Source organism: Acanthochromis polyacanthus, chromosome 21 (assembly GCF_021347895.1).
Source record: "Acanthochromis polyacanthus isolate Apoly-LR-REF ecotype Palm Island chromosome 21, KAUST_Apoly_ChrSc, whole genome shotgun sequence".
In the NCBI taxonomy this organism is placed as follows: Eukaryota; Metazoa; Chordata; class Actinopteri; family Pomacentridae; genus Acanthochromis; species Acanthochromis polyacanthus.
The window spans coordinates 18,310,357-18,325,518 of NC_067133.1; the positions used below are offsets into that span (position 1 = coordinate 18,310,357).

The 15,162-nt window shown below is 42.1% G+C and overlaps 1 protein-coding gene across 4 annotated transcripts; it reads left to right on the forward strand.

Moving 5' to 3' along the window:
* Nucleotides 1-30: 30 nt before the first annotated feature.
* dnmt1 (DNA (cytosine-5-)-methyltransferase 1) lies at nt 31-12,302 on the forward strand. Of its 4 annotated transcripts, none has more exons than XM_022214646.2 (35): nt 31-254; nt 697-733; nt 1,271-1,378; nt 1,474-1,714; nt 1,805-1,877; nt 1,977-2,079; nt 2,181-2,221; nt 2,295-2,346; nt 2,448-2,531; nt 2,652-2,761; nt 2,886-3,004; nt 3,113-3,205; nt 3,302-3,453; nt 3,663-3,850; nt 4,343-4,357; nt 5,648-5,828; nt 5,965-6,062; nt 6,266-6,413; nt 6,520-6,635; nt 6,721-6,922; nt 7,007-7,140; nt 7,232-7,411; nt 7,922-8,146; nt 8,224-8,416; nt 8,677-8,767; nt 8,854-8,994; nt 9,116-9,398; nt 9,512-9,653; nt 9,929-10,095; nt 10,235-10,412; nt 10,504-10,699; nt 10,792-10,955; nt 11,402-11,518; nt 11,846-11,939; nt 12,026-12,302. In XM_022214646.2, exons 1-35 carry the CDS (start codon nt 208-210, stop codon nt 12,061-12,063), a joined length of 4,551 nt encoding a protein of 1,516 aa, XP_022070338.1. In that variant the 5' UTR covers nt 31-207; the 3' UTR covers nt 12,064-12,302. The 4 variants fall into 4 exon arrangements, with proteins under 4 accessions (XP_022070338.1, XP_022070341.1, XP_022070339.1 ...); XM_022214649.2 differs by having other exon boundaries at nt 1,998-2,079; XM_022214647.2 differs by lacking the exon at nt 4,343-4,357.
* The last annotated feature ends 2,860 nt before the right edge of the window (nt 12,303-15,162 follow it).

Sequence of the window (15,162 nt, forward strand, 5' to 3'; positions counted from 1 at the left end):
ATCACTGTAATGGTACAGTCCACAACACCCGGGTTTCCGCGCGAAAAGACGGCCCGCGCGCCCGAATTGCATATAGCATCCATTGGAAGCAGCAGCACGCGACAGGCAGTCACAGTGGAGCCCAGCTGTGTTGAACAACGGCGGCCCGAAATAGAGTTTTAACGCGTTTTATCGTTTGAGTCTTGCGTTTTTAGATAGCTGTTTACGATGCCATCCAGGACGACCCTGTCTCTGCCAGACGATGTCAGGAAAAGGTGACGATAGTAACCTGAATGCTAATACTGTCCTGATGATGTAGCTAGCATGCAGCTTGTTGTATCAGTTCAGAAGCAACAACAACAGCAGTAGATAAAACTGTGTGACTAACATCGCTCCTGTAAGCTTCTCTGTATGTCGTAAAAGCGTGGTGATCACTTTGCATTTTGCTTGTATTAGCAGCTGCAGCTAGCGTTAGCTTGTTGCCACTTGACAGTCGGGGTTGATATGGCATGCATTAGTCCCCCGTTAACGTTAGCCAGTTAGCATCGGTAGCCCTTAAATGGATGGAGCAGCGTGTAAGATTTGGCGCCAATCCGGAAGTTTTGTTTCCTATATTTCTGATGGTTCGCTGTCACAATAGTTTTATTCCTGTAGCATTGCAAGATGTGTGCTGTGTAACTTGCCGTAGCGTTGTTTTGATGTGTTGTGTAATTACAGCCTGCAGATGCTGGAGGAGGATGAGTTTTCAGACGAGGTGAGTTCTCTATGGACTTATTGTAACTGATATCCTACTAGTAATCTGTAGAGGTGCTACTCCAGCTGGTCATTAATTATTGCAAATGAAAACTCGGTTTGGAGCTTCTTATGCCATCAGCGATGATTGCATGTGCACAATATAAAATCATGTTAAAAATGGCTTTGATTGAGTCTGTCAATATGCTAAATAGCTTTCAGAGTAACTATGCAGATGACAGTTTACAAACTAGCCCTAGGACTGCTTCATGTATGCCATACATATTTCAGAACAAATCATGATTTATTGTCACTGTCAATCCCAAAACTGTCATGAAGAAGCGATTCATTTAAGTCTCGATTTGTGATTTTAAGTTTATCTGTGCATTTGCTTGTAGACATCATCTGTCCTGAAATATCATGTGTGCATATGTTGAGTGGAAGTATTTTATTCACTGAGCAGTAGGACTTTATTATACTTTTTGTGAGCTGTCAAATTTAAACTTCTATAGTGTTTTGTGTCATGTTAAAGGCAGATTTTTTAAAAATGTCATTCCAGGATCACGTGAAAGAAAAGCTCAGATTGGTGCAGGACTTCTTGCATGTCGACGCTCAGGACCAGCTGACCAACCTGGAGGAAAAAATGAAAAGTTCAGAAATCTCAATGGTCCGTAACTCTTTAAGATAAACAAATTGCTACCACTCCTCAAGCTTTGCCACTCGTTGCTTTTTCTCTGACTTCATGCCATCTACTTTCCTCAGGAGGTCTATATCTCTAAAGTAAAAGCCTTGCTGGGGAAAGAACTTCATCTTGAAAATGGCTCTCACGTTGATGGTGTGGAGCAGAATGGAAAGACAAATGGCTTCTCAAACGGTTCCCACAAAGATGAGGATGATGACGCCGTAACGATAAGCGTACAGGAAGAAGAGGAAGCTGTCAAGTCGCCAACTGGGCCCAAAGGGAAAGGTGGACGCAAGAGCAAGGCAAACTCTGACACAAAAAGTAAGTTTTAGATGTTTGTATCTTGTTCATGTAACAACTGGCATTCAAAAGGAGATGACTCACAAGAAAAATGATTTTCTTCTTTTGTAGAGTCTCCACCCAGCACCAGAGTCACGAGAAACAGTGGGAAACAGCCAACCATCATGTCCATGTTCTCTAAAGTGTGCGTATGAGCTTTATCTTTTCTCTTAAACGTTGTCTGATATATTTTGCAGAAGGTTAAAAAATCAGCTACTGTAAAGATGCTTTTTTTTTTTTCTAGTAAAGTAAATCTGTCTTGCAGTCAAAAGCGCAAGTCTGAAGACTTGAATGGCGAAGCTGTCAATGGACAAAATGAACTGAAGAAAGAAGATGACGCTGAGGAGGTGATGCATTTGTATTTATCAGTGATGTTTAAACATCTGAGCAGGCTGTAGGTTTTAGTGTCTGGTGAGTAACGCTGCTCATACTTACAAATCTGTTGTAGTCTCGGGAGGAGAAGCGTCTCAAAGTGGAATCGGAAGAAAGGTAAATCTTTTGCCTTTGAACACTGATGATGGCAGTCAAGCCAGTGAATGTACTAACAGTTTGCTTTCTGCAGCGCCCCAGAAGAAGTAAAGAGTGAGATTACTAAGCCAATTTCTGCTGCGAAGGTAATGAATTATGCCCTAGAGCTCTGAGCCATAGCTGTAAACATTTCTCAGTGCTTGGCAATGACACGGCCTCTATATTGTTCATACGTTTTTCTTTTCAGACGCCGCCCCCCAAATGTCAAGACTGCAGACAGTACTTGGATGACTCAGATCTCAAATTCTTTCAAGGGGATCCCGATAACGCGGTGAGAATTTGTCACATTCATTGTCATTCAAGAATTACCTTTAACTTTATTTTTGCTTTTTTTAAGATGTCATTACTTAGAATTTCAAACCTGACGCATATTTGCTGTTTGCATCTTTAGCTCGATGAGCCAGAAATGTTAACAGACGAGCGCCTCTCCCTCTTTGATGCAAATGAGGATGGATTTGAGAGCTATGAAGACCTGCCGCAGCACAAGATCACTAACTTCAGGTAGCTGATTCTCCATCAGGATTGGTGTAGAGGACTGAATGTGGCTCTTGCGCTGTTTGATGCTTCTATATTCCAGCTGTTGGGTGTTTATCGGTCTGACAGTATAAACTGCCGTGTCTTGCAGTGTGTATGACAAGCGTGGCCATCTTTGTCCGTTTGACTCTGGACTGATTGAGAAGAACGTGGAGCTTTACTTCAGCTGTGTTGTTAAGCCCATCTATGATGACAACCCATGCTTGGATGGTATGGAGGCCCATGTGTTAGAGTCTAAATCTTGCTGCTACATTTTTATTTTACTAGCATCTGCAAACAAAGAATCATAATATTGTGTTTTTGTTTTTTTTCTTTCAGGTGGTGTTCCTGCCAAAAAGCTTGGGCCCATCAATGCCTGGTGGATCACTGGTTTTGACGGTGGAGAAAAGGCTTTAATTGGTTTCACTACAGGTAGCAAAGTTTAAGGTTTTATGCTCCTTTTTTTAAAATGTATTTTACATCCATATACGTGATGCACTAATATTTATTCATGCCTTCCTCATGCAGCTTTTGCTGATTACATCTTGATGCAGCCCAGTGAGGAGTATGGTCCAATCTTTGCACTGATGCAGGAGAAAATCTACATGAGCAAGATAGTGGTTGAATTCCTCCAGAAGAACCCTGACGCTACATATGAAGACCTTCTCAACAAGATCGAGGTGAGGTCTTCTGTGAACGGAACAGGCTGCCATCTTTGATTGTCTGTTATGGTCCCTTTCTTCTAGAGGTTATCCATCAACACTGCTGTTATGGCTGTTTTTTAAATAAAATTTGATGGTGCTGAGTTGTCCCCTAGCAGAAGGCCGTGTGCTGAAGCTCTTGACAGTACAGCACGGTGCTAATGAACTGCTGTTCCTTCTGCCGCCAGACAACCGTGCCTCCTGCAGGACTCAACTTTAACTGCTTCACTGAGGACACGCTGCTGCGTCACGCCCAGTTTGTGGTGGAGCAGGTGGAGAGCTACGATGAGGCCGGCGACTCGGATGAGCAGCCCATCATTGTTACCCCCTGCATGAGAGACCTGATCAAGCTTGCTGGAGTTACTCTAGGAAAGAGGTACTGCCTAAGATGATTAATTATGTCTTTTTTTCTTTCTTCGAAGCTAGTCAAAGATCCTAAAGGTTCTGATTTTTGATTCCTTCGCCTCATTTTTAAAAGAAGAAGTATTCAGGTTTATAATCATTAGCCTATGTCACTAATTTACATTTGAAAGGATTGGGTGTTTTGGGTCAGTCTTTGCTCTTGAATTGTGAATCTGCAGACTGGTGACCTTTTGGAATATACAATCTGGAAATATTGCTGTAAATATTTCAATTGGAACAAGCATGTTTTCCATAGCTGCTGTGTGTTAAACAAACTAAAGCAGTGCTTATTGCACAAACCTTCACCTAATTTTTCTAGCAGCAGCTTTTCTTTTATAAACTAAAGCTTCACGATTCTGGGGTTTCCATTTTATTTGTTTTGTTTTTTTTTGTTCCTGTATTTCTTCTCCTCCTCGCTTCTTGTTCTCCCTAATGTCTAACGTTCCTTTGACGTTTCCTAATGCAGCATGCTGCTGTACTGGTAGGTAGGCCTTATTGTGAATGCATTCTTAGCTTGTTTGGTGGTGTGTTAGTGTGAAGCATTTCAAAACTCTATTTAGTACCGGAACACGATACAAGAGTTCATGCTACAATTTTGTTTCTAGTTTTGATCATCTATATATATTTTGGCTTTACATTGTGGTTTATTTCAGTTTATCTGGCATATTTGAAATCTGGCCATATATAACACCGGACCGGTGCCTTTTTGAGTCACAACGGTTGTGATTAATTTGTAACACAATCTGGCATGATTAAAAAAAGAATCAGGAAAGTTCTTAAACCATATAGACCGGCTTATCCCATTGTCAAACTGTACCGTTATGAAATTTTACTATTCAAATATGCAAAACTGCTTGTCTCCTTGTCACTCCATGCCGTTGTGCAGAATCTATGTTTGACATTTTGTTATGGAGCGTGTAGAGTCTGATTGGATGAGATGTCTCTAAATGGTAGCCTAGGGAAGCAGTTTTTTTTCTGTAACGTTTCAACTTGTTTTTCACTCAGATGTTGTTGTTTTTTTCCTCAAAGTAAATCAGTTGAAACCTTGGACTTAAGCAGTGTTTATTAAAGGTTTTTCCTCGTGGTGCTTACTCCATGGCACAAGAGGCCGTGGGACTTCCCCACTGCCATGGTGTAAACATCAGAGTTGGAACAAAAATGCTGCATTCTTTTCATTATCGAGTTAAAAGTCAGTAAGTTATGGAGACAGTGCTCTATGAGTGCTGTCCCTGTTTGATAACTGATGTTTATTTTGCGTGACAAATTTATCCAGAGCTCAACAAATCAAGTCCAGACTTAAGAGTCAAAATTAAAGATGGTGAAGGCTGTCTGTAGAAAAGGGTTCTTCATAGTGTTATTTAGTAAGACAAAGTCAATGCTGTTTAGTGAAAATTTTAGCCAGAATGAACAGAACATTTTACTTGAGAGACGTCTTATAGGACAGGAAGAACAAAAGCCAGATGAGATCAAAACACTCTAAATCTTTTAGGCGTGTGTTGGTGTTTTCTGTGCAAGCCAGATTGCTTCCCAGTTTGGGGGGGAACTGTTTTGCCACTTACATCTAATGGAAACTCTGCATTGTACATCTCTACTGTGTTTTTTTTTTTTTTAATTGTTTAAGTTTTGCTCGTTTCTTATGTTGCATGGCCTGATGCTGTGGTGTGTTGACGGCCAGGGCCTTCATAATGCCATCGCTCCACATATCATCAGGTGTGTTTGTGCCAAAGCAAACGGGCTTCTCCTCTGAACACAAACTTTATTCTGTTGACAGGAGAGCTGCCAGAAGACAGGCTATTCGTCACCCAACGAAGATAGAGAAGGACAGCAAGGGACCGACTAAAGCGACCACTACCAAGCTCGTCTACCAGATCTTTGATACCTTCTTTTCTGATCAGATCGAGCAGAACGACAAAGAAGGTGGAGTCAAAAGGCAGCGGTGTGGTGTCTGCGAGGTGAGTTACAGAGAATGAAGCCTTTTCATGTCGGCATGGCATTGTAAAACGTATATTTAACAGCATCTGTTGTGTGTTTTGCTTGCATCCTCTGTAAACGTAAGCAGTTAACATCCATACTGTTGTTTGTCTTCAGGTTTGTCAGTCTCCTGATTGTGGCAAGTGTGCAGCTTGCAAGGACATGATCAAATTTGGAGGAAGTGGCAAAAGCAAGCAGGCTTGTAAGCAGAGAAGGTGAGCAGTTTCTAAAATGTTTCATCTGTTGTCCACAAAAGTCTGTTCTCAAAGGTCTCTGTCAGCTCGGTTGTTTTCAAGGTGGAAGAGCAAATGTTTGCCCGACTCTTCATAAGTTTACATGTACTGTTGTAATGTCGTGGTACATTTGTGTCTGTAGTCCTTATTTCCTTTTGTTAACCAGTGTACCTCCATATGTGTAGATGCCCAAACCTGGCAGTAAAGGAGGCTGAAGATGATGAGAACATTGAGGAGGAAGATGTTCCAGTGGAGAAGACCAAAAAGGTTTCTCATGCCAAAAGAAAGAAGCAGACCCAGTGCAAACTTGCATGGATCGGAGAGCCTGTTCAGGTATTTGTTTTTTTTTGTTTTTTTCCTTCCTCCATACTTGTTTTCTTGCATACGAAGCCAGCAGTGTATGTACAATATATATCTGTCTGTCTCAAATCCTCCTTAGACTGAAGGGAAGAAGCAGTACTACAAGAAGGTCTCTGTGAATGATGAAGTGCTGGAGGTGGGAGACTGTGTCTCTGTTTCATCAGAGGATCCATCCATTCCTCTGTATCTGGCAAGGTACAACATTTACAAAGGTGTTCCTTGAAAACATTTTGTTGACACACAATGTTTTGTATTAAACTAAAAGGGTGTTTCCTCTCAGGATCACATCACTGTGGGAGGACGCTGGTGGTAAGATGTTCCACGCCCACTGGTTCCTTCGTGGGATTCACACAGTGCTCGGAGAGTCTTCTGATCCACTGGAGCTTGTCATTGTGGATGAGTGTGAAGACATGCTGCTCAATTATGTCCAAGGCAAAGTGAATGTCATGTATAAGGCCCCATCTAACAACTGGTTTATGGAGGTAAGTTAACTTGATGGCAGATCAAATGGCTTTTTATCATTTTATGTGTTTTTCTTCCTCTCATTGTTACATTTTGTCCTTCAGGGTGGCATTGATGTTGACATTAAGGTGATTGAGGATGATGGGAAGAGTTTCTTCTACCAGTTCTGGTACGACACAGAATTTGCCCGATTTGAGACGCCACCGAAGACCTCTCCTTCAGAACAATGCGAGTTCAAGTAAGCACAAGCCACATGTGTATTTGTACAGCTGGTGATCTCTTGCTTTGTTTCTTGGTAACTTCATGAAAATGCATGTCTTTGCTTTCAGGTTCTGTGGCAGCTGTACATGGATTAAAAAGAGAGAGGAACAGGAAATCCCTCGTGCATTTGAACCCCTGGAAAATGAAGACAATGACAGCAAGGCTCTGTATGCTTTGGCTTGTTTTAAGGGAGAGCAGTTCAAAGTGGGAGACAGCGTCTACCTGCCTCCTGAGACTTTTAATTTCAGGTGAGGGAATGGATTCAGCCAAAGCTGTGTACTGACCAAAAATAGACATTGGTCGCATTGCACATCACGCTTCTGGGACCTGGATGCTGTCAAATGTTTGCTTATTTTTGTTTAAGCGGAAAGAGAAGCTGTATCAGTCTGTGTGTAGTGTAGTGCAACCTGATGCAAGTACCTGGAAACAGGCAGGCAGCCAAGTGTTGATTAGGATGCATGTGCATTAAACCAAGTAAAGATCCATTTCTCTAGTTTACTTGAAGGCTAATTGGGCTATATTACTCAGCCTTGTAAAAATAATGTATAGGCCTATTTTTGTGCCTCGCTGAGCCAAAACTCCTGCAAGACTAATATTTGATCCACATATTTTTAGCAACATTTCAGCTGATTCCCAATGTAACAACAAAATCTGAGTCAAAAGCTCTTAGTCCTGTATAGTTTGTCCTTTTTCTTTCAGAGTTGATAAGGTAGCCAAATGAGTGTATATGAGATGTATGGCCTCTGTGTGGTTCTCAGCGTGAAGCCAGCCAGTCCAGTGAAGCGCTCCCACAGGAAGGACGATGTGGACGAGGACCTGTATCCAGAGTACTACAGGAAGTCCTCAGACTACATCAAGGGCTCAAACCTGGATGCTCCAGAGCCTTTCCGTGTGGGCCGCATCAAGGAAATCTTCTGTCACAGGCGTAGCAATGGGAAACCCGACGTGTCAGAGGTCAAACTGCGACTGTACAAATTCTACAGGTAAAAGCCGTTACAAACAATTTGGCTCCCGTTTGGAGTTTCATGTTCAGAATTAACCGGTCGTCTCTTCTGCAAAGGCCTGAGAACACTCACAAAGGTGTCAAAGCCAGTTACCACACAGACATCAATCAGCTGTACTGGAGTGATGAAGAAGTGACGGTTAGCATGACTGAGGTGCTCGGCCACTGTCAGGTGGAATATGCAGAAGACCTGATTGAATCAGTCCAAGACTATTCTAGTGGTGGACCTGACCGCTTCTACTTCCTAGAGGTACGGCTTTTACTATTTGCATATGTAATGAGTTAAAACATCTCTTTGTTCATCTCCAAAGTGGTGTTTTGCAATAGCTACCCCACTGCACTTAGTTTGTAACCCTGCAGAGGTAAGAAAATAAAACCATGAAACCATTTTAGATATTGCCATATGCAGTTGGACAGTCCTTTTAAAAACTTGAAGCCATAATGGCTGTATTTGGATATGTCTGAAGTACTTTGTACAAGCTTAATGTTCTACATCTTCCTCCCTCACAGGCTTATAACGCAAAATCAAAAAGCTTTGAAGATCCTCCAAATCACGCTCGCTCTGCTGCTCATAAAGGAAAAGGAAAGGGCAAAGGAAAAGGTACAAAAGCAGACATGGAAAAGCAGATTTTCTTCATAATTAGTTTTATGCTCAGTTTATTAATCTAATAATCCTTTGCCCATAAGGTAAAGGCAAAGGAAAGGCGCCGACTGCTCAGGAACTGCAGGACACTCCTCTAGAACCACAGACGCCTAAAGTGCCCAAATATCGCACACTGGACGTGTTCTCTGGCTGCGGCGGACTTTCTGAAGGCTTCCATCAGGCTGGTAAATGCCAATCATGAAATGTGTTCTCACATCCACAGATGGGTGACTTGCAGAAAGTTTGGGCAGCTGCCTTTTCATTTCCAACGCTAATGCTCAAAACTTGACTGCGTGTTGCCTTTAGGCATCTCTGAGACCCTCTGGGCCATAGAGATGTGGGAGCCGGCAGCACAGGCCTTCAGGCTCAACAACCCAGGCACCACAGTGTTCACGGAGGACTGCAACGTCCTGCTGAAGTTGGTCATGTCCGGAGAGAAGACGAATTCTCTTGGCCAGAAGCTGCCTCAGAAGGGCGACGTGGAGATGCTGTGTGGAGGACCTCCTTGTCAAGGGTTCAGTGGGATGAACCGCTTCAACTCCCGCACCTATTCCAAATTCAAGAACTCACTTGTGGTCTCCTATCTTAGGTATGTACAAGAATATATTCTCAGTTTTCCCCTTGGGCCACATCAGGTTTCTTTAGTAAAGAGCAAGCTGTCCTTAGCTGCACATATAAATGAAGTTATTTCATTTCTTGCAGTTACTGCGATTACTACAGACCCAAATTCTTCCTGCTGGAGAATGTGAGGAACTTTGTGTCATTCAAAAGCTCCATGGTCCTGAAGCTGACTTTACGCTGTCTTGTGCGAATGGGCTACCAGTGCACATTTGGTGTCCTTCAGGTGGGTCTGACTATACAGACTAATGCATTTTTTGTGTGGACTATTTAGAAATCGGCATGACTGTGTAACTGTGAGTTCTTCTGGAAAAGCAGAATGACAGTAACAATCTGACTTCTCTTGTAATGCACGTCTGGAATTTTATTTAAGTAGTCGAATATCAGATTTGGCCCTTCTTATAATTCATCGTCAGAGTTTGTTTTTTCTTATGGCAGTGTTTTTATGTTGACTGAAACCTGCTTTAGAAGATCACTAATGTGCTCGTTCCTCTTCATCAGGCTGGTCAGTATGGTGTAGCCCAGACCCGCCGTAGGGCCATTATCCTGGCTGCTGCTCCTGGAGAGAAACTTCCTCGCTATCCTGAACCTCTACACGTGTTTGCTCCCAGAGCTTGCTCTCTGAGTGTGGTGGTGGACGAAAAGAAATACGTCAGTAATGTCACACGGTAATGTAAACATTGTCTTCTACCAGGCTGTTTTATGTTCTGTAATTCTCCATCACAAACCTTTGCAGCTCCTCACAAAGAATGTGGCAATACCTCAGTGCGATTGCTGTCAGACTAATTTTTTTTTGTTTTCCAACAGAGGTAACGGCGGCATCTACAGAACCATCACTGTCAGAGATACCATGTCTGATCTGCCAGAAATTCGCAACGGTGCATCTGCTTTGGAGATTTCCTACAACGGGGAACCTCAGTCTTGGTTCCAGAGGCAGATCAGAGGCACGCAGTATCAGCCGATCCTCCGAGATCACATCTGCAAGGTGAGCTGCACTGTGGTAACGCGGTACCACTTCTGGTCTGAGTGTTGGTATGTGATGATGGTGTAACAGATGGTGTGGTTGCTTCTCTCAGGACATGAGCGCTCTGGTTGAGGGTCGGATGCGTCACATCCCCTTGGCTCCGGGCTCTGACTGGAGGGATCTGCCCAACATTGAGGTTCGGCTGAAAGACGGCACCATGACCAAGAAACTGCGTTACACACACCCTGATAAAAAGAACGGACGCAGCAGCACTGGTGCACTCAGAGGTGTTTGCACATGCGCAGGAGGTATGGAGGTCTAGTGTCGTCTCTAAATAAGGGAGATACAGAGCTGAAGCCTTCATTGAGGAGATGTCTCATATTTTTACGTGTCGTTTTAGGGAAGCCTTGCGACCCTGCAGACAGGCAGTTTAACACCCTGATCCCCTGGTGTCTGCCCCACACTGGGAACCGCCACAATCACTGGGCTGGACTCTATGGCAGGTTGGAGTGGGACGGCTTCTTCAGCACAACTGTTACCAATCCTGAGCCCATGGGCAAACAGGTAGAGCAGCTTTTTTTTTTCCTTTTCTTCTTTTAATTGTAGAGTGGAAGAACTTTAGCCACAATTTTCAAAACTAGCTTAAGCATATATTCCTACTGATTTCATTTACACAGGTGAATACTTCCAGAACAGAATAACACATTGATCACGAGTGGAAATGTCAGATTGGGGTACACATTGCTTAGAAAGAGATTCTTTTAATTAATGATGATGCTTTAGGTTTGGTAAGAAATGTGTACTCCAATCAGAAGGGAATTGATGTTTGCAAGGCCTTTAAAAGTGTTCTTTGCCTTTGGTTGTTGAGATAAGCTTTAATTAATCCCACAGCGGGTTTGTAGCACCAAAGCCAGTTGTGCTAAAATGTAGCGACGAGTAGAAAACTAAACACGAAATATACAGAAGTATTGTAGATATTGTACAGGGTTAACCCAAACATGTGGTTTCAGGGCCGTGTCCTGCATGCTGAGCAGCACCGAGTGGTCAGTGTGAGGGAGTGTGCACGCTCTCAGGGATTCCCCGACACCTACCGCTTCTTTGGAAACATCCTGGACAAACACAGACAGGTAAAATCTTGACCACCATCAGGTTTACACCAAATACAAGCAGAAGTACAGTGGTGCTCAAAGGCAAGCTACCAGTGTCTGCTGCCAGCTAATTAAAGGTTCACCGAGTATTTTTTGCCACTGAAATCAGCAATCAGACAATTCTGTTTCGCTTAATAGCGTCTTTCATTTGTTTTTAGCTTTACTCTTGGGATTCACAATTTTTATTTTTTTTCTCCCTTTAATTAAAACATTTGCATGCACAAGTGGCTGGTGAAACATGCCTGCAAAGGAATACGTTCTCTTGTCTGTAAAGTCATCTTAATTGTTTCTGTTGCTGCCGCCCAGGTTGGAAATGCGGTGCCGCCTCCACTCTCCAGGGCCATAGGCCTGGAGATTAAGAAGTGCGTTATGGAGAGAATGAAGGAAGAACAAGCATCAGGTGACTTCATCTATCTGAATTTTACTTTTATTCTTCCCGCTTGAATGCCAAAACCCTCATTTAAACGTGTGTTCTTCCCTCCACAGAGAACAACAAACTGGAGAAGATGGAAGTCTCCGACTAGTCCTTCGTTTCCCTTTCCAGCAAGAATATGTCGGGACAAAACCTAATGATGGGAAATAATTTCTTTTTAAATAAGCTGGCTTTTAACTAAGTGGCCAGTATGGACATTCAATGTAGTATCATTCCATGTTGAGTTTTAAATGTGCTTTTAATCACGTTGTTCAATGTAAACCTAATGTGGGATAAATTGTATGTAGTTTTTATATGTAAAATTTCAAATAAAGCTCTTATGAAATCCTACTTGTAATTTAATCACGAAGGAAGCTAATGGTGTGGTACAAAGGCATAAATATTCAGACTAAGCTTCATATATCCACACTGACTGTATGGTTGGCAGTTTTAGGGGTTTGTGAACAGCTTTCATCATATGCTACCAGGCAAAAGTTTGGACTCGCCCCTAATTTTCCCGTATTTTTGTCAAAACAGCCCAATTAGAGCTAACTTTAGCAATTTGTTATTTGTAATTATTGCAAAAACATTCATGAGTATTCTATGAACAAAATTCAATCAAGTATGGCACTCAAGTAGGGCTATTTCTAAGCATTTATTGATGAAAGCATTACAAGAAGGTTCAGGTAGCAACATTACCCTGTCTTTTGTTTGGTTAAAACACTTGAAATATCTTTACAAAGGGTTGCATGTCCCCTGTAATAACTATGCCGTCCCAATAGAATGTTTTTCAGACCTTGATTCACAGTTCTTTACTCTGTTCACAAATATTTTGTGTTACCTTTTTGAGTTGATATAAAAGACTGACAATTTCTGGAAAGAATGTCTAGCTAATTGGAAGATTTAGAAATCTTAAGTAGCACAAAAATGGCCAGAAAACCTCAGTTAAGCAAAGATAAAAGGATTGAAATTCAGGTTTTGAAAAAAGAAGGCTATTGTTCAAGACAGATTGCTCACAAAGTGGAGTTGCAAAAACATTAAAGAGATATGAAGAGAAACAGGTTCACATGAAGACGGATTTCGTTCTGGTAGAAGCAGAGTCACGTCTAAAGCTGAAGATAAGTTCATCAGGGTTACCAGTCTTCGAAAAAGACAAAAGACAGCCCCAGAAATAAGAGCTCAGCTAAACTCAACCAGAGCAGTAATGTGTCAGTGGATACTGTGCGGCATAGACTACTTGAGAGCCATACTTGATTGAATTTTGTTCATAGCATACTCATGAATGTTCTTGCAATAATTAGAAATAACAAATTGCTAAAGCTCGCTCTTAACCCTCAGCCCCCCCATAGACGTATATATGTCTATGAGCCCCCCTCCTTCTCCTTGCCCTCTGACTGCAGCTGACACCTGCAGTCTCCTCTCCTCAATCTCCCTCACAGAGCAGTACGTCTGTCAGTGGCTTTGACTGCAGATCTCTCTACTCTGCCAGACACAGAAGACACAAGATGCACAGAAAATGCACACTTTGCTTCAGATGTAACAAAATAAGAATAAAAAAGAAAGAACATGTTCTAGCAATGGAGTAAACCAGGACTCCAGATTCTCCCCATGGTCCTAAAGCCTGTTTCTGTTGTTTTTGCCATTGCAGAGACTGTAGTGGAAAGAAAAAGTCTTTTGGAGTGGAACAAATGAATTTATGTAAAATTTTATTGTGACTCCTGATGATTTTGTAAATAGCTGTGCAAAAGCGCCTAAAATTTTCCTGTATTTTGGTGCAAATAATGGTATATAACTGTGCTGATTGCTAAATTTGCAAATTATTTTATTATAAAGACACTTCATACTTGCATTCTAAGTTTCGAAAAGGGTTCGTTACACATACTCATGGTAGTTCGCAAAAAACTTTTTTCTACTCGAACCTTGTGTTTTCTCTGCAATTTTAGGTCAAGTGTATTCATGCATTATATCAAAAATGTATAAATAATTGTAGAATCACACAGGTGAGGTTGTGCTGAAAAAAAGGTACCAAGCAAAGCAAAATCAACAGTTTTTAAGGTGAAATATAAAGGTAAAATCAGAATTAAAAACGGAAGTCATAAACTGACCTCAGGAAAAATAGACCCCAGAGGGTTAATTGGGCTGTCTACGCTGAATCTGGTCTGAAAGGCAGAGTAGCTGCCAGGAAACCACTGCTAAGAAAGCAGAACATAAAGAAGACACTCCAGTGGGCTAAAGAACATAGGAAGTGGACTGTAGAAGAATGGAAAACAGTTCTGTTTACAGACGAGTCAAAGCTTGAAATGTTTGGATCAAAACGGCGCAAGTACGTTCGACGTAGGGTTGGAGAACGCTAGACTCCTGCGTGTGTCGTTCCACAAGTAAAGCATGGTGGAGATAGCATGATGGTCTGGGGCTGTTTTGCAGGGGGTCAGATTGGTGATCTGCACAAAGTCTCAGGAATTCTAAATCAGCATGGATACCACAGTATCTTACAGAGGCATGCCATTCCCTCTGGGCTGCGTTTAGTGGGACAGCCATTCACACTACAAGACAACGATCCAAAGCACACCTCCAACTGTGTCAGAGGTATTTGGCCAAGAAAGAAGAGGAGGGGAAGCTAAGGATTATGACTTGGCCAGCTCAATCCCCTGACCTTAACCCCATCGAACTTGCATGGGATGGACAGAAACGTCAATAACAAGCAACCCACCAGCGCTGCAAACTTTTATGAGATGTTGGCAGAAGCATGGGAGGAAATTTCAAGTGATTAGCTCATGTCACTGATTGCAAGAATGCCTCAAATTTGTCAAGCAGTTATCAAAGCTAAAGGAGGCTATTTTGATGAGTCACAGATTTAGACAGTTTATGAACAGTATTACATGATAAATGCTTCAATTTTGTTTTCAGTGTTCCTATCTGTAGTTCTACTGTGATTAGAAATGAAACATGGCTAAATTGCGCTCATAATTTAGGTAATATGAACCAATCACAGAAAAATTAGGGGTGAGTCCAAACTTTTGCCTGGTAGTGTACATGCCAGCTTGTGTTGAACAAACCAGTGTACATTGTGAGCCCACTTGAAATTTATCAGCACAAATTTTCTCTACAAAGCTCTGGGGTTTGTCATGGAGAGCACAAGAAGGATTACTGCAGGAATACTAAATGGAATACACTGAATTTGAAAAATTTGCCCCAATGTAAGGAAATTGAA